General features: G+C 39.8%; 1 protein-coding gene across 7 annotated transcripts in view; it reads right to left on the bottom strand.

Moving 5' to 3' along the window:
- CELF2 (CUGBP Elav-like family member 2) overlaps positions 1–27,515 on the bottom strand; it is a 789,880-nt gene that overhangs the window by 365,209 nt on the left and 397,156 nt on the right. For all 7 annotated transcript variants that reach the window (XM_081128230.1, XM_081128238.1, XM_081128228.1 and 4 more), the window contains one exon: positions 22,073–22,108. Coding sequence is in view for 4 of the 7 variants with exons in the window: in XM_081128228.1 (XP_080984354.1) it covers positions 22,073–22,108 (36 nt within the window). In the remaining 3 variants the exon portion in view is untranslated. The remainder of the gene's footprint in view (positions 1–22,072; positions 22,109–27,515) is intronic.

Below are 27,515 nucleotides of genomic sequence, written 5' to 3'. Positions count from 1 at the left end.
TGTTAGCCTGGTGAGTCTGAGAGGAGGAGTGACTTGGTTTGAATTTTTATTCAGATCATTATTCTTGCTGTGTTGGGAAGAGACGAAGGAATTTGGGGTGAAAGCAGAGGAATCAGTTAGAGGATTGTTGAATTCCAACAACCAACAACCCAATAACCGCCACTATGGCCACTAGGAGTGGGGATCAGCAGGCCTGGCCTCCCACCGAGAGTCATTCTAAAGTCAGTGTGAATGTGCCCCCTGGGCTGAGCAGCTCTACAGACTCACTGGGGAGGATTAGGGGTAGATTCTGGTCACCACTGATGAAATGTGTTTCTGTTCTGGGCCACCTTGTGCTCATGAAACAGTAATGATTGCTACTCTTGTTGACTTGTGTACAAGTCATTCTCGAATACCTCACCTCACTTATTTTTCCCTAGGGTTGTGATTCATTCTCTCTTCAACTGTTATTTCCATGGAGAGGAGATGACTTTGAGCTCCATAACTTGGGCCCATACCTCTCTAACTTCCAAGTGCAAGTTACGATTTCCTATTTCCCATCTTTTCTTTCCATTCCTACAGCTGCCCTCTTCATTCCAATTTCCCTTCCTTGACAACCCCAACAGCCCCCTAACTAGTCACTCTGCTTCCAGGTTTGCCCCTCACTCCAAACTCTTCTGAGCTCCACCTTGCCAGGGTAAGCTGTGATCTGGGCTTCAAAATCTTCAACTGTTCCTCCCTGCCTGGGGGACCAGGCTCAAGTGCCCCAGTTGTAGTCACCACGCCCTACAATGTGTCAAAACCTGGCCCAGCTTCCCTATTCCCCTGTGTAACCTGTACATATCTACCACTCCAACAGATGACTTGCAAACTTTCTACCACATCCTGAGCATTCCTGTCTCATGCTCTTAGAGTCCCACCTTTGCCCTCCCAGCTCTCTCCCAACACTCTCTGTATGAAGGCTTGCTTAGTCCCCCAAACTGGAAGCATTTTCTCTAACACACCACATTCTCTTACACAGTTGTAATACAGACATTTATTTTTGTTCCTATTATACTACCATGACCTTAGAAAAGCAGAAAGTTAAAGGCATCCTTAAATCTCCTCTAAAAGGGAGTATTCCGGGTGCTAGATACCTAGGTGCTGGGTACAAATTTATCTTTAATCTCATTATTCCATAAATACTGAAAGTCAGACATTGTTCTAGGTGCTGAAGCCACAAAGGTAATATGCTTGAAATAATTTACACAACAGGAAATAATTTACAAATTATGGGAGGGATAATCCGACAATCTTCAGTTAACAATTATGTTTTGTGCTACCTTCTACTCCTGCCCTCATAAATCAAGGTAATTACTCGGCAATCTGGCTGGGCCTTGTAAGGCGAAAGAGCTGTTCATGTCTTGTGTCAAATGGTGAACAGGGAGGGGGAGGAAAAGGGTAAATTACCCTGCTTCCATCTGTGCCCACTCAGCTCTGAATCTCCAGGAAAATATACTCGGGATGGCCAAAGAGAGATGCTCCCAACTGTGCATGTAACAGTGGAAAAGGAGCTGGCTGTAGTAAGTGTGTAAGCATATCTGAAACTTTCAGTTGATCTTTTATGTTTGAGAGAGAGCGTGTGCACTTCTAATGGATTTAAAAGGTTAGCTCACCTCCTCTGACTGTACACAAAGCAAGCAGAGCAGGGCTCTGAAGGTCTGAATGTGACACGTGTTGCACATTTTAAAGATGCCCTGTGAAAATGAAAACACCACGGTGTGCTTAAGTGCAATTCTGGTATCTTACTGACGTCTAATGCAACAACGTCTAACATGCTGAGATTTTAAAATGTATTTTTATCACAAAAGAGACTCAAAGAGGGGACGGATGAATAACTTAAAGAACCCTTAAAACTGAAAATGAACAAAATGTGTATAGTGTAGCCAGTATATGGTAGTGGTTGGGAGCATGGCCTCTGGAGCAAGTCTGCCTGGGCTGGAACCCCAACTCCACAACTTACTGGTTGTGTGACCTTGGACGAGTCACTGTAAATGGAAATAATAACAGTATTTACTTTAAAAGTGTTATTTTGAGTGTTAAATAAATTAATATTTATAAGATACCTAGAACAGTGCTTGGCAATAATTAGTATCATATAAGTGTTTTAGACTTCATCTTTTTTTCTTTTTTAAACTTCACGTTTTTAAGAAAAGAAAAATAGGGCACGCAGGTTCAACAGTAACCTCTCCTAGTATGGGAGCCCTTTATGACCTCATCATTATCTGGAGCCAACACCCAATTTCCAACCATCTACTAAGCAGCCAACATGATTTGTCAGAAAAGAAGAAGGACAACTTTTGTCATATACAGTAAATTTTTATACTTACTATTCTACTAAATGGAAGAAAAACATCCAAAGAGGAAAAAAATATCTTTCCCAAATGATAGTTGAAAAAACCTGAATAAATGAAAGCTCTGTAGGTAATGTAAGCCTCTGGATAGAGAGACACAAATGCTACGCCATTAATGAGTATCACGTGCAGTCCTGTGGGCAGAGAAATCCCCCCAGTTGGCCCTCTTTATGCCTTGTTTCCTCTTTTATGTGCAATTTCATCTTTCTGGGGCCTATATAAATCTCTCTCTGCCTGTATTATCTTCCCATTATGAGCGAGCAGCCATAATGACAGCCACCTGTTTTAATGACAGAGCCAGGATGTCATCATTTTCAGCAGAGTGTTGTTAATCTAAGTAACCTTTCCCTCCAGGAATGCCACCCCCACCCTCACGCAGTTGCAAGCCTTTTCCAGAGCACCTGTTCCCCCTCTAGTTTTAAAAGGTAAATTCCTCCCAGAGGGGCCCCCCTGCTCACAGCTTAATTCCCTGCTACGCTATCTGTATAAATCTTGCACTTTTGGTCGCTATGGTTTTCTCAATCAAACCAGCAGGGGGAAAGAGAGGAAGATAGAAACATATTGTTCGAGAATGCACATTAACATACTGTAACAGCCCCGTCAGAAATTTGTCAACATAGTTAACTGCCACCTTCCAGGGCTTCTATCCTGGAACAGCTGCTGATGCTGCTGATAGGCCCTTGCTGTCACCAACTCCTGGACATCAGGTATGCAGCATCCACAGCTCTGTGATTTTAATGCCAATGACTGCCACGAACACCATTTGCCACTCAGATACACACAAGGGTTCACAGAGATCTCATCACTTCCAATCTCGTCAGAGCAACATTCCCAGGCTTACCAACACCACTGCATCAGCTAGGCACAGATTTCACCACTATCGGAGCTGGTCTGGTGAGCCCAGCTATGTCCAGCCCACAGGGCTCTCAACTTGCTCAAGGTCCTCAAGCCTACACAGGCCTCAAGTCTGGGGCTGGCTCCTCTCCCTACCAGTCAAAAGGCTGCAGGCAGGGCTGTCACTTCTCTGATAAAAGGCTATGGTGAGGACAGGTGACATATGCCAGGGTCTGGCAGGGTGCAGTTTTACAGCACATGTTACCTGTTTTCCTCTGTCCCCTAAACACCTAAGTCCTGAGCATCTCCAAAGCCCAAGACAAGTACCACCTCCTCCATGAAGCCTTCCCTGACTCGACAGCTCTAACTGCTCTCTTCCAGGCCACACTAGGAATGAGTTCCCCTCTTCCTCTCTTGTCTGTGCTGCTGAATGCACATGACCCCATACCCTACTTCCAAAGTGCAGGTGGCAAGGTAGGAGGGAGTGGAGATGCTGTCAGCTGTCCCCATGTGCCACCCTTCTACCCTGCTCCTGGGCCATCTCCCTACTGTTTCCATCTCCTCTTGAGCTGAATGTCTAGGAGACCTACTGACATCACCAGTCCCATAGATTTGTCCTGAATTCACAGGCACCTTTGCTTCCTTCCATGCTGTTTAAATGGAAGCATTTCCTCTCCTTTCTTAAGCTAATCCTCTACCTGAGCTCTATGTCCTGTGCCTTCTTACCTTCTTGGGACTGCTCCCTTTTTCCTGCCCTCTCTACTGATTCCTTGTATGCATTTGAATAGGGGCAAGTTTCTTCTGTCTTTAAGAAACATGCTACTTCAAAGTCCACTTTTTCCCACCAGCCACCACTGCCTCTCTCATGTCCCCAATGAAGCTGAGCTTCTTGAATAAATTATTTAGACTTGTTCACTTCCAACTCATGTCTAAGTCTACTCCAATCTGGCTACCTTCTTACCTCTCAGGTCAGTACTTCTCCTGGACACACCTCTCCACTGTTCCTTAGTGTATGTAATTATTGAGCTGCCCAAGTGGTCAACCATATCAAATGCTACCAAGAGACTAAGCAATATATGCACTGACATGTATGTCTACCCAGGGGATTGGATTTAGATATACCTGGGTCCCTGGCAACCTTTATAAAATTTTACTGGTGAGGGAAGGGGCATATCTCTCATTCTGCAGATCAGCCTACACACAATGAGGCAAAGTGACTGAAGAGGCTCAAAGTCACAAACCTAGATAAATCCAGCACTAGAACAGGAACCTGTACCTACCATTTCAATATGTGCCCAAGCCATGCTGACTGTTGTTTCATAGGGAGTACAGCCTGAGCTTTCCTTCTCCTTTGTGGGCATGGCACTTCCCTTAAGGCATGGCCAGCCCACCCGCAGATGGTCAAGTTACGAGTCAACCCATTCAGCAGCCATCCTGGGTAGGTGATAGAACTAATCTATTGAGAGGGGTGTTTTGCCCAGGACTCTAGAGTCCGTCTAGAGGATCCCACTCTTTCTAAATCCATTCCTAGGTCAGTCACCCTTTTGTTCCATGTCCTAATTCATTCATTCTACTAAGACATACACACTTCCGTTTCTGTTCCTGCTATCTCTTCTAGGTCCCAGATCCATGTCATTCTCTTTTCACAGCTTAACCAACTCTTCCTTCAGCCCCATGTGGGAGTTCTGCCCCTTACAGGTCATCATTTCATAGTGATACTTTTCTCTTCACCCACAAAAGCAGACATATGGGGCCTACCCTGAGCCTACCCTGGGCTTGCACTCTAGTTTCTTCTTAGCCACTGTAGGACAATTTTCAATTACCAAAGAAGTAATTACCACATTGTTTGTGGCCTTATGATGTCTTTCTTCTTCATCCTCAAGGTATTAATCCACATCACCACAAATAACTGAGAGTTTGTCTTCGAACACAGCACTTAACTGCAGCAAAAATAACTCTCCATCAGATTGCAATTTGGAATCACATCTATATAAGCAGCCTCTATAATGACCCCCAATGATCCTCACACCTCCTACTCATGTCCTTATATTATTTTTCCTCTAAATTTGGGCTGGACCTTGTGACTCATTAATGACAAAGAGAACAAAGTAATAGTGACTGGGTGTCACTTATGACATTAGGTTAAAAAAAGACTGTGTCTTCCATCTTGCTGGCCCTATGTTATTCTTATTCTTGTTTGCTACAATAGAAGCCAGCTTCCCTGTGGAGAGGCCCACATGGCAAGGAATCAGGGGAGGCCCCAGGCCACAGAAAACCAGAAACTGAGGCCCTCAGTCCAACAGCCAGTAGAAACTAAATCCTTCCAACAACCATGTGTGTGAGCTGGAAAGTGGATCCTTTCCCAGTTGAGTTTACATATGAGATTGTAGCCCCAGACGAATCCTTGATTGCAGCATTGTGAGAAACCTGGAAGCACATACCCTCAGCAGAGCCATACCCAGATTCCTGAACCAGAGAAACTGAGATAACAAGTTATGTTTGTTGTTTTAAGCTGCTAAGTTTTGGGGTAATTTGTTACATTAAAACAGGGTCAAGAGTGGGGAAAAACACATCCAAGACCATTTTTCTTTCAGAGTCCTAAATCAAAATGAAAAAAGGGAAAAACATGGCAGAAATTCAAACATGATGACAAATGTGGTGTTTGTGAGGGTCACTTGACTTTTGATTTCCAAGGTTAACTATTAAGAGGAGAATAACACTCATATCCTTCAATTCCCACCATCCCAACAGGATAAATGGAGGAGACAATTAGTTGTCGCTTGCTTGGTATCTTGCTTCTTTTTGTAGCTGTTTTGGGCAGATGGAAAGTGAGTCGAGCATCCAAGTGCAATGTTAGCCTTAATGAATTCCCCAAATATCCCTTTTTTCTGGGGTAAATTTACTTTATAACTACCACTATTGCTAACGAAAAATTAAATCAATAAATCAGTATGAGGAAATTGTCAGGAGGAGCTAGGAGTCCTGCTAAAGAAAGCAAGTGTTTATGGATGAATTCCCACATCACTCTGTGACTGGCCTGCCAGCCAGTGCCAGGGCCATGGGAAGTCTACGGAGAGAGACAGCATTAGGCTCCTGGGGCATGAAAGCACTTCAGTATTTTGGGCCCACATTGGCCCTGTAGCACATTTCTCCACTCCTCCAGGAAAAAAGAAAGTAATCATTGCCAAGCTCTTTCCCCTCGTGTTTCTGGCAAGGAATACAAATTTCTAACTTATTAACCCTTTGATAGTGGCAAACTCTGTAAGCTTGACACTGCTTTCTCAGGTGCCCCTTCCTCCTCTGGTGTGATTTCTCTAGAACATCACTCAGGCCTCAGAAAAGGAGGCAAAAGACCACCCTGGCTATAAGTTCTGAAGGTAACACAGTTGTTGGCTGACAGCAAGCCAATGCTGGCTTTTCCAATTCTATTTGAATCATGCATTTTTTTCTCCCTTTCTCCCTCCCTTCTTTCTTTCATTCACTGAATAAATACTTACTAAGCATTTGCTAGGTACCAGGCACTGTAACAGGAGCTGGGAATACAATGTGATCACACTGACAAAAGAGATACTGTCAATGTCCTGCTTCTATGCCCTGAGTTTGCCCTGAAGGTCACCTGCAGATCCTTCCCTAGAAGTCTATGAATTCTTGCCTCCTTCAGTCTTTCAGAGAGAGGACTTTCTCCAGCCTTGGAGTGATTTCTGAGCATGAGGAAGACAGAGCGCCCCAGAAAGAATGCGCCTGGGGCGATGTCAACCACTGAAGGATAAGGCATTACTGAAATTATTGCAGCTTGCTAGCCCCTCAGTGGAGCAGGGTCCCAGCGGCCTCCAGTCCCTGCTGCCCAGGCGGTAGCCTACTCAGGGACATGTTTTTCCCGGCTGCCCTCCCTCCCTTCCCTACTCGCTCATGTCCTTGGTCTCTAATCCTTGTCTCGGGGTCTGCTTTGGAGGAAACTCATTGAACTTACAAACTTATTAGGGGAAAAACAGAAAAGTAACTTCAAATTGTCACAAAATTCCTATTTTTTTCCAGGTAAAAAATAGCAGATGCAATCATTCAAACTGAGAATCATCTACACCTAAGTTGCCTGGCACATTTGCAATGGCATTTTAACATATTCCTAAGAGTCACAAACATCCATAGAGCATTCATTCAAATAAAATTTTAAAAAAATGTAGAAAACACAGGCATATTCAGTGAAAGAATTACCATGCAATGCCTTAAATAGGATGCACTAGCATTTTTCATTCTCTAAAGTTAAAGATAATTCTTTGTTATTTGAGTCTTTGAACTGGCTGAACTGTTCAGCTTTTTGTTAAACCTAAATAATATTCCCTATTCTGAAAAACAATATAATACCCTGAATCAAACGAATTCTACTTGGTAAAGTTTACGTGAATGCTATTTTTCATCAACATCACATGCCTATCAGAAAACAAAGAACAGCTGGCTTTTCATTAAAGTGATTATTTGTCATTACTGAATTCTGAATATTCAATGTTACCTGTCTCTCTTCCTCTCTCTCTTGTGTCATTCCAAATTAGACTGCTCTATGGAGACACCCCAGTTTACTTTAGTAGAGGGGACAGGATGAGATAAATGGAAATAGAGGTGAAAGGAGAGAAGTAATATTGCTTCCATAACACTTTTCAGTTTCATACAGAATAAACAAAACACAGATAATTTTAATATCCGTGCAGTCCATAAATGTCAGTTTCCACAATTCAACCTTACAGCCTGTGAACTGCCTATAGTTTTGAAACAGATTCCTGAACATGCATACACATATATATATGTGTGTATTAATATATATTATATATAATAATATGCATATTCTATAATATATGTAATATATATGTGATATACATTCATAGTCATACCACCTAGACATATACTATCTGTCTACAGTCACAGATACAGAATGAGAACACTTGGGAATGCAATTACTTGACATAAATAAGACTTTATATATGTGAAATAAAACTTTCTAAAGGCCAAACTCTGGTCTCTGCTTCAATGATAGCTACTCATCATAAACTCAGAATTGAAAGTCAAATCTTGATTGATATTATATTCTAAACTCGTACAAATGCAATAATATAGCACTGCCTTTATATAGTTCTTTTCAATCCACAGACGTCTACAGCAGGTTTACAGTAACTCAGAGTTTGAAAAGAAATTACTCCCGCAGTGGCAGTTTCCAAAATGCTTTGTAGCATCTTCTGAAAAAGTAAATAGCAGCAAGCCAACCAAAGATGTAAGGTAGAATAATATAAATAAAAGCATCATATTCCTGAAGATATGGATGTAGAACTTGGAAAGCGACGGTTACATCTTTCAAACAAAATGTGACTGGTGGTCCCATAGTCCCTTTCTTGCTCATAGGGTGGTCCAAAACCCCAAATTCTCAGAACTCCTAGGGGAGCTGCTAGGAAGGGAGAATTTTGGGTCACACCCCAGACTGATTGAATCAGAACATGCATTTCAATAAAATCCTCTGGCGACTCACATGCGCATTAAGATCTGAGGAGCACCGCTGTACACCATCATATAAGTAACATCAACACTTGTTTCAGCACTTTGTTTCCATTTAGCAAGACCAAAGCGATGGTGGGAATACTGGAAATGAAGTTTTTGTCCCCAGGGGCAGGTGTGAGAGAGGACAGAAGTTACCAAAGCGGGGGAAGCAGACAACCAGAAAGTAGTTAAAGGGGGTTTTGGTTCTATGGCCTCCAAATAGGCCCTGAAATAATGACTCCACCTACACCAAGCAAATATCAGCTTGTCCAGCAAGAGCAAACTGTGGTTATGAGGACTTGCTTTTGATTCTCTGATACAAGTCTACTCATCTGTAAAACAAGATGAGTTCAACATACCAAAAAAAATCCGGGTGCACAGCATGGGGAAAACGGGCACATAAGAACATTTCCATCATTCTCATGCAGGTGACACTGTGTGCTTGGACAACGTTTATGCTAAAATGTAATTACTTTTCCAATGAGAGTAACCATTTATTTTTTTAAGAAGAAGCATTTATTCATTGAAAAATTGTTTTAAATTGTTTTTTATTGAGTGAGAGTAACCATTTCTTTACCTTTGTTCCTTCTAAAGGTCTTATTGCTTCTTCCTACTTTACAAATATCAGCTACAAAGCACATGTATATCAGAGAAGCAAGAGACTCCAATGAGAGAGGAAGGGGAAGGCGAGTGAAGCGATGAGAAATCTTTGCAGTTGCTGGTTATGAGAATTCAAGACAACCACTCTGGCTTCATCTTGTTTTTCAGTCCTTAGTTCTTTACGCAGGGTCTCATTTTCCAGTTCTAAAGTACTATTGTCCTTTATTCTAGCTATAGACAGGAGTATAACTTTCTCACCCTCACAAGCATCCGTGTATGACTGTCTGAATGTCCACGCCCATCAACAAAATTTAAAATCTATGCGGCTCAAAGAACCCCTAAGCTAATATGATATATAAGCTACCAGGTGCTGCTCTGTGACCTACTTTCCCTTAACTGTTACACATAAAGTTGTTCCAAAGCATCCCCAAAATAATCTCTGCTCTTTTATAGGAAATTTTAATTTATATTTACGCAATACTGGAACTAGCTTACAAAGTGTAGAGCTAAAATGTTGCACTCGACTTGGGTTTCAATTCACCCTGGTATTAAAGGGAGACTCTTGCATCATGGAAGTTGAACTTGGACAGGACTTTCTCAACTGAGCACTGTCAGCTGCCAGAGCTTCAGGCAAGAACCCAGAAGACATGAAACTTCAGACATGATGGAATTAGCCAAGAAGTACCAGGCCAAGACGAGAAAGGCCAAATGAGAGCAGGCAGCAAACACAATTCTGTTGCCAGCAGAACTCCACTAACAGTGTCATATACCAAATTTCATAGTGAAAGTCAGGAACAAGACAGCAATTCAGAAGGGCACTGAAAGGGGAAGCAAGTCACCCCACAGAACTCCTTTTTTTAATTCTCCTGAGAAATGGTCAGAATGGACTAAAAGCCATTTGAATGTTGTATTTATTTCTGCTTCAACAGTATTTGTCCTCAAGGATTGTCCTCAACAGTATTTGTCCTCAAGGATTCCCTTCCAAATTCGCATCTTGCCTAATTTGGCAAAGGACACCACCATGACAGACAAGTGCAAAACCCATCTGTGTAGACAAAATGACTTTAACAAAACTTCCATGCAAACAACTTCCAAGACACTTTATTCTCAGACACTCAGACCTTCAGTTCCATGTCCACAAGTGCCCCTCCCCCCAATAATGTTCATCTAGATATCTGGCCTTTAACTCAATATAAAACAATCCTTTTTCTGGCCCCACATTTCCCAACAAGCTCTTCCTCCAGACAGCCTTGATTTGTGGTGGCATTACTATGACATTCCCAAACTGGAAACTTGACGATCATGATCTTTGGACTGCTCTCTCCTTCATCGCCTCAGCTTTATTGATTTGTTTCTCTCACTGTGTTCTGTAATCAATCAGTGCTTTTTTTCCTTCTACAATGACCAGTCTACTTCATACATTCATTATCCTCATTTGGACTATTTAGAAAAATCCTTGTCTCCCAGTTACTCATTAATTTATTTGGCATATATTTGAGCACCTACTCTGTGGTATCGGCTCTGTGCTAGGTGTTGAGGCTAAAAAGGTGAGCAAAATGGACTTGGTCCTAGTCCCCAGGGAGCTTCTGGGCTGGTGGAGCTCTTCCCGCTGCAGTGCATTCTGCAGGACACCATCTGATTAACCTTGCCAACACTCTCTTTGAATCATGTATTCAGCCTGCTCCAATGCCTCCAATGGCCTCCTGAAAAGAAAACAAAGCGAACCAACAGCATAGCTATTCGATCATTTTAAAGCTCGCAAGCTGGCTTCTACCGACTTCACTAATCTCATATTTCATTATTCTCTCAACAAACCATCTGGTTGAAACCAGCTGGCTGAACTCCGTTTCAGGCCGCTACATATTCCTTGCTCTTTGCTTGGTTACTGCTATGTCTTTTCCCAGAAGATCTACACCCTCCATCGTGATATTTTTCTAATTGCCACACAAAGCATGTTCTCTCCTGCAAACTTAAATATTTAGTCAATTTATATGGTACTTAATGTACTCAATAAAAACGCCTTCACTTTATCATGTGACAGACTCTGTGCCTGCACTTGGATCCAAGGAATAACATACTTTCTCTGACTATAAATCAGATTCCACTTTTAGAATCTTTGGTTCTTAAACACAGGGATCACTGTACCTTGTATCCTCCACGTATTTCCTTGTTCATACTGATTTTCAAAGATGCAACTAGTAATGACGATATTGTTAATATCCACAGATTCATTTTAAAGTTTCATTATTTATTATGTCCATAGGCATCTTCATTACTCATTAAATATTTACACAAGTTTTGAGCTGGTCACAGAAACTAATTTCACTAAATGTGTAATTTGGGGACGATGTGCCTTTACTTTGGAAAAAGAACTTCATGTACTATAATGAATTATGAGCCACCAAGTAACACATGTATAGATACCAGCCTGAGGCCCACAAGTCTGAATTTGGTGAGGGAGGGTCTCAAATGCCGTATTGTGGTGGTAAACAGAATTTCCATTTATTCGCTGTATAACCATGCTCCCAATCCGGATCTCTCTTTATAATCCCTTATGTAGCCCAGCATTACTCCTTAAAGTTACATCCAGCAGCGGGACAGGGAGCAATAAGGATGAACCCATACAAGCAGAGGTTAAGGATGAATGGGCAGGCTAAACGGTGAATTTATTTTCTCTGTTGGCCTGTGTCACTGCTTCAGTTTGGTTGATATAGTGTTATGTGAGTTTAATGTTGCTTATTTGAAAAATGAAAACAACATAGGATGCTTGAGTGGTCTGGACCCAAAAGGAAATCTGTATGTTTGCCAGAAAGAGAAAGAAAGGAAATACATAATAGAAACATTTACAAAACCTAATCTGAAAAGAAAGGTTTACAAGGTTTAAAATTAAGGATGCATAAATAAGAATGAACTTTATTAATTTATATGCTCTTGGTAGCTTGGCAATTCCAAACATCAATGGAGGCAAACGTTTAAGATGGTATAAAAACCAAACCAACCCTGAGCAGGGAGAGAAGCTCTCCCACCTGGTGCTCTGTCAAAGCTCAATGGACAGCAAAGTCGGAAACCCTTCAGGGAGGCCAGAGAAGCTTTTATACAACAAAATGGTATTAACTAAACATAATAGCTGTATTTAACATATAATTGTATCTTGGCAGTGCCCCTTTAAATACAAAAGAAAGTGAATGATAGGAAGTTATGGCACAAAATTATTTACCCACAAGGCTGTAATGGCTGTTAGAGAGCTCAAGCCAGGAATTCTCCTTTACTCTGCCACTGGCTCTGCTTTCTGCAGGCTGCGTGCACACTCATGCGCGCGCGTGAGTGCCTGTGTGCGTGTTCCCTTCCATCCTCTCGAGAGGTGCAACTTTCACTTAGCAAATAAGGAATTCTAATTGCAAAATTATATCTTCCATGGAAACCTCTTTTACCCCCTTGCTCTAGGAGCTATGAAGACATGAATGCTTCCACAAACAATGAACAAAGCCCCGATTCTCTACGGTAACAAATTCAGGAAATGGCAGGTTTTATCTTAAAGGAGTTCAACCGCTACACAAACGCTCTCAAGCACAAATAATGAAATTCGCAAATTGGAATAAATATGCTTTTAAGGACCTTTATTTTGATCATTTATTTCAGGTAGCACTTGTGGATAATACAGCATAGCTTTGGATTACTGAGCAGATGAGAAAAATCTAAAAGGAAAAAAATTAGGGCAGGCCTTTATTAAATTTTAAAGTATGCCTTTGCTATACTCTTATAAAGAGCCAAACAGGGTATCAAAATCTCTGGAGATCACCAGTATAATTTCTTTATCATGTTCCATTTAAAATTTAATTATGCAGTCTACAACAAGAAGAATCTGAGCAGTTTAAATAGGTCATGCAGTGAGTAACTTAAAAATATTCTAAAGTTTTTCTTATAAAGATCCTTCCTTTGATAGTCTGTTACACATCAGAACACTATATGATAGAACAAGTGTAATTTAATTCAGTCACTATGGATTCTTATGTACATCTATAAAGAATAAAATGTTTTGATTTAGGTAATTTGGAGAGTTAATGAAAACCATGTTCCTGATAGAGCTGGCTATGATAGATGGGGAGTATTTGCATACATACTTCTTTGGGTAATTGTTATTTTCATGTATTATGGCAAGGTCGAGGGAATTTTATTTTTAATATTTGGCTGTTTTGTTTTAAATCAATAATCATTCACAGCAAAGCAAAAATCTAGCCACTGAAATATTAATATCTCAATTAGAGGCTTATATAGCCTATGGCTTGACACTCCATTCCCCAACTCAAATTTCAACTAGTGTACAACTCGAACTTCCTTACACTAAAATAACAAAGTAAGCACTGTTTTGAGCCCTTTACATGTATCATCTCATTTGATTCTCAGAACTATTGGTCCTTTATTACCCCCCACTTTGTAGATGAAGAAAATGAGACACAGAGAGGTTAATAAACTTACCAAGGCCACACAACTAGTTAAGTGGTCAAACTGGGATGTGAGCACGTGCTGGAGTTTGGCTCCAGGGCACATGTGCTGAACCACTTTACTAGGCTGTTTCTTATAATGCAAAAAGGTGTCTTGTCTTGGATATGGACACTACCCAAGTGCTGATAAAAATAATTAGCATACAGCCATCGTTGAATGAACCACTATAATAGCTACCAAGTATTAATTTGCTTGTTGTTAGCCAGGCTCTGAGTTAAATGTTTTATATAGATTATCTTCTCATAGTGACACTATAAAGGTGGGTATCACAATTTTTCCAAATTTACAAATGAAACATGAAGACAGAGATATTAACTAACTGGCTCAAGGTCACATAACTAAGAAATGGTAGACACAAGATTCAAGTGTGTCTGAGCCCAAAGCCCAATGTCTTAACCTCTATGTCAACATACACTCAACAATGACGGCTCCAAAGAGCTTGGTAACAAATTTAGTTTAATAACCTTCAGCCAATAAGATGGATTTTTCAGGGTGCAAAGAATATAAAGCAGTGAGCAGAGTGGGAAGATGACTGAGGCAGAAACCATGTATCTGGTCTACCACTGGCTCTTTGGGAGAGTTTCTTCAAAGTTCCCTCCCTCCTTTCCTGTTATGGACTGAATGTGTACATTCTCCCCCCCCCCCCCCAAATTTGTATGTTGAAGCCCTAACCCCCAGTGTAATGGAATTAGGAGATGGAGACTTTGGGGCGATTAGGTCTAGATGAGGTTGTAAGGGAGTGGAGTAGCCTCATGATGGGATTGATTAGAGCCTTTATAAGAAGAGAAGAGAGTTTGGTTGGTGACTACTGCATTGCAACAGAGGAAACGAGAAACCAACTGGGGGCTCATTTTAATAGTGTAGGTGGGACTTTAGAATGGCTTCGAGAGAGATAGGGAAAATAGAAAAATTAGAGATAAATTTTGGAGGTTGAGCTAATAGGCTTTGCTGGTGGAGGTCTGTTAAGTATGAGAAAAAGAAAGGCAATATACGTAACTCCAGGTTTCTCATTTGAGCAGTTGGGTGCATGGTGGTAAAGTGTGTATGAGTAAGGTCTAAAAGTTCTTTTTTGGTCAGATCAAGTTTATGATTTTATATCTAAGTATTAATGTTAAACTGACAGTTGGGTATTCATATTTGAAGTTCAAGGAAGAAGTTGGGGCTGAAGATATAAAAATAGGAACTATCCACATAAAAGTGATCTTAAAACCATGGAACTAGATGAAATCTCTCTCCACATCCTCTCTACAAACGAAGAGAGAAATAGACAAGGGAAATCTGGGTGCCTCAACATGTAGAGTCCAATAGAAGAGGAAGAACAGGCAGGAAGACTGAGAAAGGATGGCCAGTGAGAGAGGAAGAAAATGGGTAGAGTTTGGTGTCTCAGAAACTAAGGGGGCATTTCATGGAGAAGGAAGCTGTCCCTATCTTGAATGAGAAGCCAAATAAGAAAACAGATAAATGGCCTTTGATTTTATTTAGAGGAGGCTGCTGTTGACCTTGACGAGGCCTGCTTAGTAGAATCAAAGGACCAGAAGCCTGGCTGGAATAAGCTGAGAAGAAAAAGAAGAGAGTCCTGTGGCAGATACCATTCCTCAAATATGTACAAGCCATTTTCCCCTACCTCAACTCCTACTTTCCTCCTTGATGGCAGAATATATAAAGGCTGCAAACACTAGAAGCCCAATTATCTCTCTAAGAGCTTAGATATGGGCAAGAAATTCTTCCCTAAAATAGAGATACCTGAGAAGAGATGCCCTTTTTCACTAGATGTCATCAGATCCCCATGTGATGGCTGGAGCTGCTGCAACCATATTGTGAGCTTGAAGCACACCATACCCAACATGCTGAGAATGGCAGAGGAGAAAAAGGGAATGTGTCAGGGTGCTCAGTCAACCTGGGGCTTTCTCCAACCTCTTGAACTACACCTACAAACTCAGTCTGCATTTTCCAGCCTTATATAGTTACAGTGCCTTTAGATGGAGTCAACCTGAGAAAAATAATAAAGAAGAATATATTTAGAGCAAGGTTCATGAGGGAAATAATTCAGTCACTAACCAGGAGTGAAGGATGCACCACATAGGTAGACAGAATACATCTTACCAACTGTGACTATGGCCTCAGAGTCTGTTTGCAATATGATGATTGGGTGCTGGAAGCAGGAAATTGGGTAGTGTAAGGTTTGGAAACCAGCCACTTAGGCCAGAGGGCTTGTATTTAGCTAAGTGGAAAGTCTGAGAGAGAGGGGCTCTGAGGATTATAAGGTCTGGGGGTACCATGAAGTTCCATATGGAGAACTTCAAGCCATTTTTTCTTTCCCCAAATCTATTCTATTGATTTGCCCAGATTACTCTTCTTAAGGGGTAGCTTAGAACTTCCCTGGATGAACAATATCAAAAAGAATAGCTCCTCAGATTGCTGTCTAAACCCTTCACATCAACCAATCAACCCCCAAGCTCCTCTTCGTATTTCTGCCCTCCATCCAACAAGACAGTACCAATTCCTACACACATTCCCTGCACACCTCTCCCAGGCATCAGTGATGACATTTCCCTCTTGTGGAATGCACAGCCCCTCCTCTGCCACATGTTTAAACCTGACCCATCTGCTCAAGTCCTGCTCAGAAGGTTGATTCATGATGCTGTCCTTGCTTCCTCCAATCTGAAGTGGCCCATCTCATTGCTAAAATCCCTTAGTGCCTTTAGTCTACTTATGTATCTTTCTACTTATGGCATTAAGCACTTTCCACTTAGCACTATGATTTTCTGTATCTGCTGCACTAGATCAAACTATTTAGAGGAAGAGCTGTGACTCTCTGTTTGTTTTCTACCACAGAGCCTAAAATTATCCTTGGAATATAGGTAGTGCTCAATGCACCTTTGTTGAATTAACGAATAAATGATAAATTTTATAAATATTCAACCAGATTGGATCTCATGAAAGTTGAGGGAATTGTTCTTTCTTTGGGATTATGAAGGCCTGGAGCAGGGGGTGGAGGGTGGGGGGGGTGAAGTCAGGGTAGAAGGGGAAAGAAGGGGACATCTGTAATACTTTCAACAATAAGGATACATTTAAATAAATAAATAAATAAATAAAATACGTTAATAGTAAAAAAAAGGAGACAGGAAATGTTTATTGGTTCTAGATTGCTTAGTAAGAGATTGGCCTGGAACTATCAACTTTTTTTTTTTTTTCTTATTTCCTCCATCCTAGGTCCTGGCACCCACTTTCCTACTCGATGTTTCTATGAGTTTGACTCATTTTTAAGATTCCACATATAAGTGACACCATGCAGTATCTGTCCTTCTCTGACTTATTTCACTTAGCATAATGCCCTCGAGGTCCATCCATGTTGTGACAATGGCAGAATTCCTTCTTTCTTGTGGCTAATACTCCATTCTATAGATATGCCACATCTTCTTTATGCATTCATCCACTGACACACAGGTTGTTTCCATATTTTGACTATTGTGAATAACGCTGCAATGAACATGGGAGTGCAAATATCTCCTCTATATCTTGCTTTCATTTTCTTTGAATAAATACCCAGAAGTGATAGTGCTGGATCCTATAGTTCTATTTTTAATTTTTTGAGGAACCTCCATACTGTTTTCCATAGGGGCTGCACCAACTCGAATTCTTATCAACAGTGCACAAGGATTCCCTTTTCTCCATATCCTTGCCGACATTTGTCATCTGTCTTTTTGATGATAGTCTTTCTAACAGGCGTAAGGTGGTATCTCATTGTGATTTTGGTTTGCATATCCCTGATGATTTGTGATGCTGAACACCTTTTAATATACCTGTTGGCCATCTGGATGTCTTCTTTGGAAAAATATCTATTCACATCCTCTGCCCACTTTTTAATCAGGGTTGTTTGCTTTTCTGCTACCTAGTTGTGTGAATTCTTTATATATTTTGGATATCAATCCTTTCTTAGATATATGATTTGCAAATATTTTTCCTATTCATTAGGCTCCCTTTTAATTTTGTTGATGGTTTTCTTTGCTGAGCAGCAGCTTTTTAGTTTGATGTAGTCCTACTTGTTTATTTTTGTTTATGTTGCCTTGGGTTACCAACATTTTTACCTTCTAATTTGTAAAAATCTTTCAGAAGTTAGCATTTTGTATTGAGGACAATGAGAAATATGAGATTATGTTACTAAAGGCCTCTACAGGAGACTGAATATCTAACTTCAAACCCTCTAGAGCCACAAGTGGTGAGGTGACTTTGATTCTCTGCGTCTCCACCTTTTCCCTTTGCTGCTACCAGACCGTTTCTCTATGACTGAGAAATGTGATCCATTAGAAAGTTCACCCTTGCCCTTCTACTCCATGTAATCTGTTCAGTTCAAATTTTCGATAACAAAGTTCAATAATTTAAGACAAAAGCTGCATATGTGAAACTGCAATGCAATTAATGATTTTTATCTCTGATAGTCACACAAGGCAAGCAGTTCTTATCTTTTTGGTAGAGGGTCTCAAACAGTAATCCTATGGCAAATAGTGGTATTCTAGGAATTTGGGGTTCTCTTTCTTATACTGAATACTTATGTTCGCTAACCCCTCAAAGAGGGCATAGAAAAAGATATCAAGCGATTGGATTAAAATACAAGAAGATAAGTCTAAGTTTTTCCTTTATAACTTTACTTTACTCTTTGACCCCTGCCTCCACTGTTTATTGCTAAAATCTAGTAAAAGATAACATCTGATTTATACACTTAATTATTTTAAACTTCATTTACTGATGCTTCATGTTCTTCAAAGATTATCCTGACTTCTCAGTGTTGTGCTTTAAGAACCAGCTTGTGAATCCCCGCTGTAATACTTAAGCTACTTCTATTAAGGAGTATTAAGCCACTTTATTTTCCATGCTGTTTAGTTTACATTGAGAAACAGTGGACTACATTAACAAGGAATTAAAATGTTCTCTCTTTTTCAAAAACAGCCCCTAATATTGCATGATTACATTAAAACCTCTGTTAGTATAAACCTTCTTTATACCTTTACTCTTGTTATCCAAAATAAAGTTGTATCTTTGAATAGGCACCATTTACATTATTATTATTATTTTTTTAAATGTATCTTTATTGACTTCAGAGAGAGGAAAGGAGAGGGAGAGAGAGAGATAGAAGCATCAGTGATGAGAGAGTCATTGATCGGCTGCCTCCTGCACGCCCCTGACTGGGGATCGAGCCCACAACCCAGGCATGTGCCCTGACCGGGAATCAAACCCTGATCACCTGGATCCTAGGTCGATGCTCAACCGCTGAGCCATGCCTGGCTGGCTCAGGCTCATTTACATTAAAAATCCAGCTTATAATGACTAATTTAATGCCTCCATTCCTTTTGAACAATTGGAATTTTTACTATCATTTAATTAAAACACATCTACCTATACTAAACACTCCTCATCATTAAAAAACTTCTTAAAAGACATGCTTATAATGGGAAAAACACACACCCATGATTGTTCAGATTGCTAAATTATTGTTTGCTACAGCAAAACAGCAGTGAGGAGTTGCATGTAAAATTGAAAATGATCATTTTCCCAGTTCAAGAAATGGAACCTACATCCCATTTCCACAACGCTTTCAGAGAAAGAGCACAGCATGAGTAGTATCTGGGGCCAGTTAAAATGTTTGTTTTAATCCCGGCAAGATCATTGGTTTTAATATTTATAATATCATTACAATGTTTAGTGCATGTTGCTTATATAATCTAATTTTTCCTGGTGACATATTATTACTATGGTTTACTTTCAGCAATGGCAAGAACTCAGAAACACTTTGGGTTATCATTAGTAATGAAAAACCAACCTGCTGCCTGTTCAAGCAACTTGTGCACATATCTCATTTCAACTTCAAAGCATGTTTAACTACCGGATATGACCCATCGCTACACGATTTGGACAGTTTCACAGAATATTATCAACCAGTGGCCAGCTACTTTAAATTAATGCCACATAAGGCAATTAAAGTTGAAATACTCCACCCTTGTGCAATATTTGTAAGTGGCCTTTTGGAAAATTTCAAGACAGTCAAAGCCAATGAAAACCAAACCATAAAACTGCTATAAAATGCCATTGTCTTCCTTCCCAGCCACCTATCGCTAGTCAGCAGCTGCCTGAATTGCAATTTTCCGTTTTTCCTAGATGTCACAGCATAAGCATACTTTTATGACTAAAAGTATAAAAACCCCAGTGTCATGTTCAACTAATCTTTAGCCAACAAACAAACAAAATAACTACAGGTGCCTTGTTCTAAACAGCACCGAGGCTTTTTAGGGCTCGCTTGCACTTTCCCAGCGACAGGCTGAAGAAATTTGGAAAAAAAAAAAAAGGAGGAGGTGCTGAAAGCTGAATAACTGATTGACTTCCACAAAAGTGTACTAAAAAACAAATGCTAGCAAAAGAATTATTCTGAAAGCCAAAAGAAGAGTTCATCATCAAATAATTCTATTATTTCATGTTAATGTGAGGAAAGGTCATGACTGTCAATGGATATGTCCTAAATCGACTGTGGAGGAAGTCCAAAGAATACCTGAGGCTCCATCAGAAGCTAAGTAAGAAATAACTGACATATTTCTCACATCCTTACTGCCATGCCATCACTACAACTGAGGAATGCAGCTTGAATGGGATTGCTGTCCTGTTCATTTTCAACATGATACAACATTCGAATAACAAAAATTCATGAAAAAGAGTAAGTAGGCTCATTACTAAAATATCTCCCACCAAACTCAAGAAGAGAGAGAACTCCCCCTGGAGTAATAAACCAGCGACAAAAGATGATCATTCACAGTGAATACAGGAAATGCCACTTAGTATTCACAATAATAAGCATTGCTACAGAATAGAATTCAGAGTGCGCGCCAGATTTTTCAGACATCTGAGTAATTTTTATCTGCATGATACAACTCTGTGTGGGTCTCATCTGACAGTGGTCCGCTCCGTAGCCATTCTAGAAAAGCCTGAAAGTCATTCTTTGTTCCATTATTTGGGGATTAACTTCTTCACCACAAACATGGGCAGATACACAACTCTCTTTCTCCCTGAAAATGACAGGATGCTTAAGTCTTCAGAGCGGCCCTTCTCCAGAGTGAAAGCACACTGACAAACAAACAGGGGATACATACACCAGCACACACATCTGCTTTAACCCTGTAAACCGGCACACAGTTGAAATGTTTCTTTGGGACGTTATCCAAAGAATTAAGACATGGAGTAATTTAAATATTTGGATCACAGTAAACAGTTTTTTGGCAATATTAATCATGATCCTATAAGCAAAGATTTTCTTCACATAAAAAAGCAACCAAATGTGCTTATCTCCCGTAACAGATGGTGACGATATGTAGTTCCCATTCCCCAGTGCTGTTCATTATCATGGTCTGTTCGCACTTCTTTTTCTTGTTAAGATTCTCGTTTTCCATTTCCAACAGTTCCCAATACCCTGCGCCCTATCCGTTTGTTCAGTTATTGAACACCTTCAAAGACTAAGCACGATGCTAGGTGCTGTATGCCATGCCCAGCAAAATCTCTATTAAAGTACTGCCACTCCCTTTCTTTCCTTTTTTCTTTTAATAAATAGTGGTAATCATTTTTGATGGCTAGTTTCCTATAATTTGCAATCTGTTAATTATATCTTATTTCATAACGTGACAAACTATAAAAAAATATATAAAATACACTGATGAATTTATATATTGATTTATTTTGCTGGTGAGATAATTCTACTAAAGCATTTATTTCCATGATGATAAGAAATACAAAAGTATTTATATTATCATCAAAACTATGATGTAAATTCTTTAGGGGGAGCTCAGGATTCTTTCACAAATCTACAAATCCTTGAACACAGTAACAATAATGGATATACTGAAGAGAGAAAAAACCAATTCCATGCATCTTTAGATAGCCAATTCCCATGACTATAGTAAAGGAAACAGCATGTTGATGATTTCTGTGAAGAATATGGTTGATCTATATATCCCCAGATATAGGCTAGAACTGCAAAGCAATGAGAGTTTTTCTAAGTCATACATGGACATCACCCTCATCACTTCTTGGTTATATCACTTCTATGTGACTCATACACAGTTTTTGACATTTACATAATAAAATACGAGGTCTTAAAATCTGATGTGAGGAAGAGAAAATGAAGTCTGCTCTAACAGAATACAGCACTTCTTTCTGGGTACATCAGAAATCACGCACAGAATGAACAAAGCACGTCTGCTCACCTTGGTAGACTTCCAGCTAACTCTGTGGTCGTCTCTCTGGAGGGGAACAAGAAGAGATAAGTATGATGAGCTTATTTTGTTAAATTCTAAAAATGTGTTTAATAAAACCATAATACAATGTGCCAAGGCATAATGGTATCATATATGTGCAAAAGATACTGTATGCAGCTGCTCAGGAATTTAACATTGACTAATCACTTTTCTGATTAATTCCCATAAACATTTCAATGGTTACTTTCAAAGGAAATTTTACACACATGCAAATATCTGCTTCTGCTTCCTGGTGGTAGAACTTAACTGAGTTCAAAACATTAAAATTTAAAAATGTACAACATAAGAAAGGAAAATAGAAGGAAAAAGAATCTTAAACCACTTTTTTAGATACTTTTCCAGTTCAACAAAGCACCTGTCTTCTCTTTCCAAGAATCATTTAGGAACAAATTCTTTTGAGGATGTGTCTTCGTGTTGATGCTGTCACCTGAGGTTTATAAAGGAACACATACGGCACACAATCCAATTCCTTTGGTAGCAAATTACTGTTTTTCACTTCTTCGTTACAACGTCCTACTGGCTGGGATTATTAAAGGCTAATGCTATGGTAATTCAAATAGCACAAAAGACAAGTCGTTAGTCGAGTGACCAAATACAAATTTGAAAACTAAATTTTTCCTAATTGCAATACCTTGTCCTTCCATTAGAGATATGCTCTTGAAAGTAATGAGAAACGAGGAGGAGGAGGGGGAGGAAGAGGGTTGATGTCGAGATATTTTAGAATTGGAGGTGGGATCATCTTTAGACTAGGGGATTAGAAGTGTGATTCTCAGAGCTTCCAGGCAGAACTGGAAGGCTGGTGTGCCGGGAGAGAGCATGGGGGCTCCACACCTTGCCCTAGGCTTCCCTTCCATGTGGCTCTTCCTGATTAAGGGATGCCCCTTGTCGAGAAACCTGCAGTCAAAACAGGAAGATGAAGCTCAGATCTAAATTAGGAGACTACAACTTTTGATACTCTCTGGACACACTTCTTCTTTGCAAGCAGTAGTCTACAGAATTGTTGTGGGGCTTTTTTTGCCTTTTCAAGGAGATTTCCATTACAAAGGTACAATCATCTGGTAGCATTATTCCACTTTCATATTCCATGGAGATCTAGATCTTGATTTGGAAGTTTTCGACAAAATGTTCAGTGTCTGACTTCTTATCAACATTACCAATGAAGGTCATCCTGGTATCCTCCCTGAACATCCTTCTCAACTGGCCCTTACCCATACATAGCTGTTCTCTGTTCTCCATTTTACCAGATCTCCTTAAAAGTAAGAGAGAGAAAAGGGAAATGGCGAATGAGCTACCGCCCCTTTTTGGTCTCCTCTCCAGTGGTGGGCTGTTGGCAGCTTCTACTTCCTGCTCCAGCCCCAGCATGGACTGAAGATTTGCTCTCAAAAAGTAGTTCATCATATGTCCTTTTGAATCAATATCATGTTGATTTTTTACAAACTGCTTTTCTTGTGTGTGTGTGTTGCCACATAAGCAGTTATTTGCTATGGTGCTTGAAAATATAATAATAGTGCAACTGAAATTGAGTTATATTTTTGAAATTTTTAAGCTGTCTTTGAATAGAAGGTGCCACTGTGAACATTATGTAAAGTAAAAAAGAAATCAAATAAAGAGATACCATCTTTGTCCGAAGGCAGTATTTAAGAGATATACCTAGCCCTGGCCAGTGTGGCTCAGTTGGTGGAGCATCATCCCATGTACCGAGAGGTCACTGGTTTCGTTCCTGGTCAGGGCACATGCCTGGGTTGCAGGCTTGATCCCTGGTGGGGGGCATGCAGGAAGGAGCCGATCGATGGATGGTCTTTCTCATCAGTGTTTCTCTCTCTCTCCCTTCCTCTCTCTAAAGTCTATAAAGACATTTTTTTTATTTTTAAAAGAGAAACACCTAGACATTATAAAAGAGATAGAGGGAAGGAGAGAGAAGTGGAGGGAGACAGGTAGATGGGGAAGGAGAGCGGAGAAGAGAGGAAAGGGGAGTTAGGTTGTATGTTCCACGGAGTTTAGGCCTTCTGGAAACATTAAGACCCAAAATAAAGTTGACATTTACTCTTCCTATAAAAACCTTCTCAGAAGAAAACAATAATGAAAGGACTTCTAAAAGTCATTTCTTGTGGACATTAAAATATGGAAGGAGCAATCCTATATATCATCTTTATAGTCATATAGAATCACAGGGTTTAGAAAGTAAATTTGCTCTTATCTAGGAATTAAGGCTTTATCACTAGGCAGCTGAGACTGAGGATTCCTTTCACTTTCCATAGACAGGTCTCTCTAAATATTATTTGCAATTAAAATGTTTATGTTACTTTTCAATGTCCATATATGCTTTTAAATTATATAGTAATCCACGTTTATTGTAGAAAATTTGGAAAATAAAGACCTCCAAAAGAAAATAAAAATTATGTAATTTTTATATTTGTAATTATATAAGCTAGAGAGAATTTAAATATATTTCCACTTAGTTATTTATTTCTATGTGCTTATGTCTATGTGCATTTTTATATAAGTGCAATCACACTGTGCACAGTTTTGAATTCTTTCTTCCTATAACAATAAAATAAAAATGATATTTGATGGTTGTATTGTCAAAAAAAATGTGATTCTTAGAAACAGTAGTACAGCCACTTCTTTGGGTCATCTGATCCCTTTAAAATCTCATTAAAAACATAAACACCTTACCTAGAAAAAAATAACAATATACCTATATATATACACACAAAATGTGGTGTGCAAATGTAGACGGTTTATGGACCTCCCAAAGCAAATATGTCAACCCTGGGTTAGGAATCTCAGCTTTAAACTCACACTGTCTTTACTTATCTTGTCAGTTCAAATAAAAGACCTCCTACTCCATGAACCATCTTGGGCCCCCCTGGCATCTAGAACTGTCTCTTACTTACTGTTTGTGATAGTACCTGGGTACCGTAGGGAAGTTCTGGTTCCCACAGAGCCATCCCGCCTTAAATAAATTCTAAGTTCAGCTCCTACAGAAATGTTCTTTACTAAATAACCATACAGTATTAAACCTTCAGCTTTCATTGGTATAGAAACTGGCTTTTGAGAGAAAGTGTTCATTACTTCAGCAAAAACCACAGCTGAAAGCTTTGTCCACCACACTGTTGAATGTTTCACATGTATTCATCTCTTCTAAGAATTCAGTGCCTGCATAAGAAATTAATCTTTCCAAACAGAACCTGGAACTGTGAATACGCCAGCGAAGAGGCACCCCTCCCTTTTGTCTCCCTTTACGACATTTATCACAACAGAAACATCTTTTAAATTTTATTATTTCCCATTTCGTCACTTGAGACCAACATATGTGAATACTCAATAAATCTCTGTTCAGTTTTTAAGGAATGGATTAATGAATTTTTCTGGTTTTCTGTTGCCCCTGAGTGTTAGATCTATGTTTAGAACTTGATCATAGTAACAGCAGCAACTCAGGGCTGAAGTACAATTACCTTTCCTTCTTTCTAATCTTTTAACTCTTTTTTTAAAGAATATGTTTTTACTGATTTCAGAGGGAGGAAGGGAGAGAGAGAGATAAAAACATCAATGATGAGAGAGAATCATTAATCAGCTGCCTCCTGCACGCCCCCTACTGGGAATCAAGCCCACTACTCGGGCATGTGCCACGACTGTGAATTGAACCATTACCTCCAGGTTCATGGGTCAGTGCTCAACCACTGAACAACACCAGCCGAGCTTTTAACTCTATTTTTGCTTTCCAGATTATCCACATTTTAATATTATGAGTCCCCCTGGTATCTTTTTAAACTAGTTTGGGTATATGTTATAATAAGTCCATTTACATCATTTCTCAACCTCACACTAGACTGACAATTTGGGCCAGGTATTCCTTTGTTGTGAGGGGCTGTTCTGTGCATTGTAGGGTAGTCAGCAGCATCCTTGGGCTCCAACCACTAGATCCCAGTAGTATCTACTCCCCTCTCTACCCATTTGTGACAATAAAAATGTCTCTATACATTGCCAAATGTCTCCTAGGGGCAAAACTGTTCTCAATGGAGAACGACTGCAATACAGCAATAAAATTTAGGGTCTACAACTGACTTCTGTTTCAAAGCCTTACTGGGTTAACCAACATTCTCCATTCCCCTGGAAAAACATAGTGACAGCCCTCTCAAGAATGTCCGTCTCACTTTGGCTCCTGCCACCTAAGTTTGCATGCTTACAAGGAGTATGTTGAGTTTGTTCCCAGATCCACTTATGTTAGTGGTACTCATTCTAATTTTTAAATCTAATTAAACATGATGTAAAACCTGATGAACTATGAGTATGAAAAACTTTTTGTTTCTTTGAAAACTCAGTTGGATTCTTTGGAAAAGTTAAAAATAACAAGCAGCTTAAGAAAAACTGCTGAATTAGGTCTAGAGGCAAAACAACTATAAATACTGGGGGAAGAAAGACAAGATTTTGACAAGTGTCTTCTTATTTTTTGTTCCTCTTAACAAATGAGCTAGAAATTCCTAGATGGTGAATTATGGGTGTGATTTATACATGAAAGACAATGCCTAAGTCCATTCAGTAGATCAACACATGCAAAGGAAAGGTGCTGGCCTGACCTTCACAGCAAAAGACAAATGTAGGGGGAAAAGTCACTTCTCCACATAGTAAGTACTAGCATGGGAAAACTCGTTTATACAACCACGTACTCAAAAAGTTATATTAGAGTTATAGACATTGCTTCATAGGAAAAGTAAGTATTGGTGAACATAAATGAATGGATGAGCACAGTCTAAGTGATGTCACCTAAAAACCTGTTGATTCCATTGGAGCATGCAGCCCCATGATTTTAAAAAAATACAAAGAAAGCACAGTCTGTTTCATGCGTCTATGTCTCTGGATTTATTTTGCTCGTCTTGGGGTGGGGGGAGTGAGAAGAGATTAACCAAATAATTTATATACAATTTATATGCATATATGCGTAACTCACTGACACAGACAATAGTGATGTGAAGGCCTGGGGGGCGGGGGTGGTATGGAGGGGATAAATGGGGGGAAAAAGGGGACATTCGTAATACTTTCAACAATATAGTTTTTTTTTCTTACTTTTATTTTTTATTGTTCAAAATATTACAGATGTCTCCTTTTTTCCCCATTGACCCCTTCCACCTCCTACCCACTCCCCTACCCAGTCCCTCACCACACTACTGACTGTGTCCATGGGTTATGCATATATACATGAAAGTTCTTTGGTTAATCTCTTCCCACCCCCACCCCCACCCCCACCCTCCCACCCCCGCCTTCCCCTGAGATTCATCAGTCTGATCCATGCTTCCATGTCACTGAATCTATTTTGTACATCGGTTTATTAAGTTCTTTAGATTTCACATATAAGTGCGATCACGTGATGTTTGTCTTTCTCTGCCTGGCT

The sequence above is a fragment of the Miniopterus schreibersii genome (assembly GCF_964146895.1).
Source record: "Miniopterus schreibersii genome assembly, chromosome: 1".
NCBI classification, from domain to species: domain Eukaryota; kingdom Metazoa; phylum Chordata; class Mammalia; order Chiroptera; family Miniopteridae; genus Miniopterus; species Miniopterus schreibersii.
Note: the sequence above shows the minus strand (reverse complement) of the source record. Positions and strands in the feature narration are given on the sequence as shown.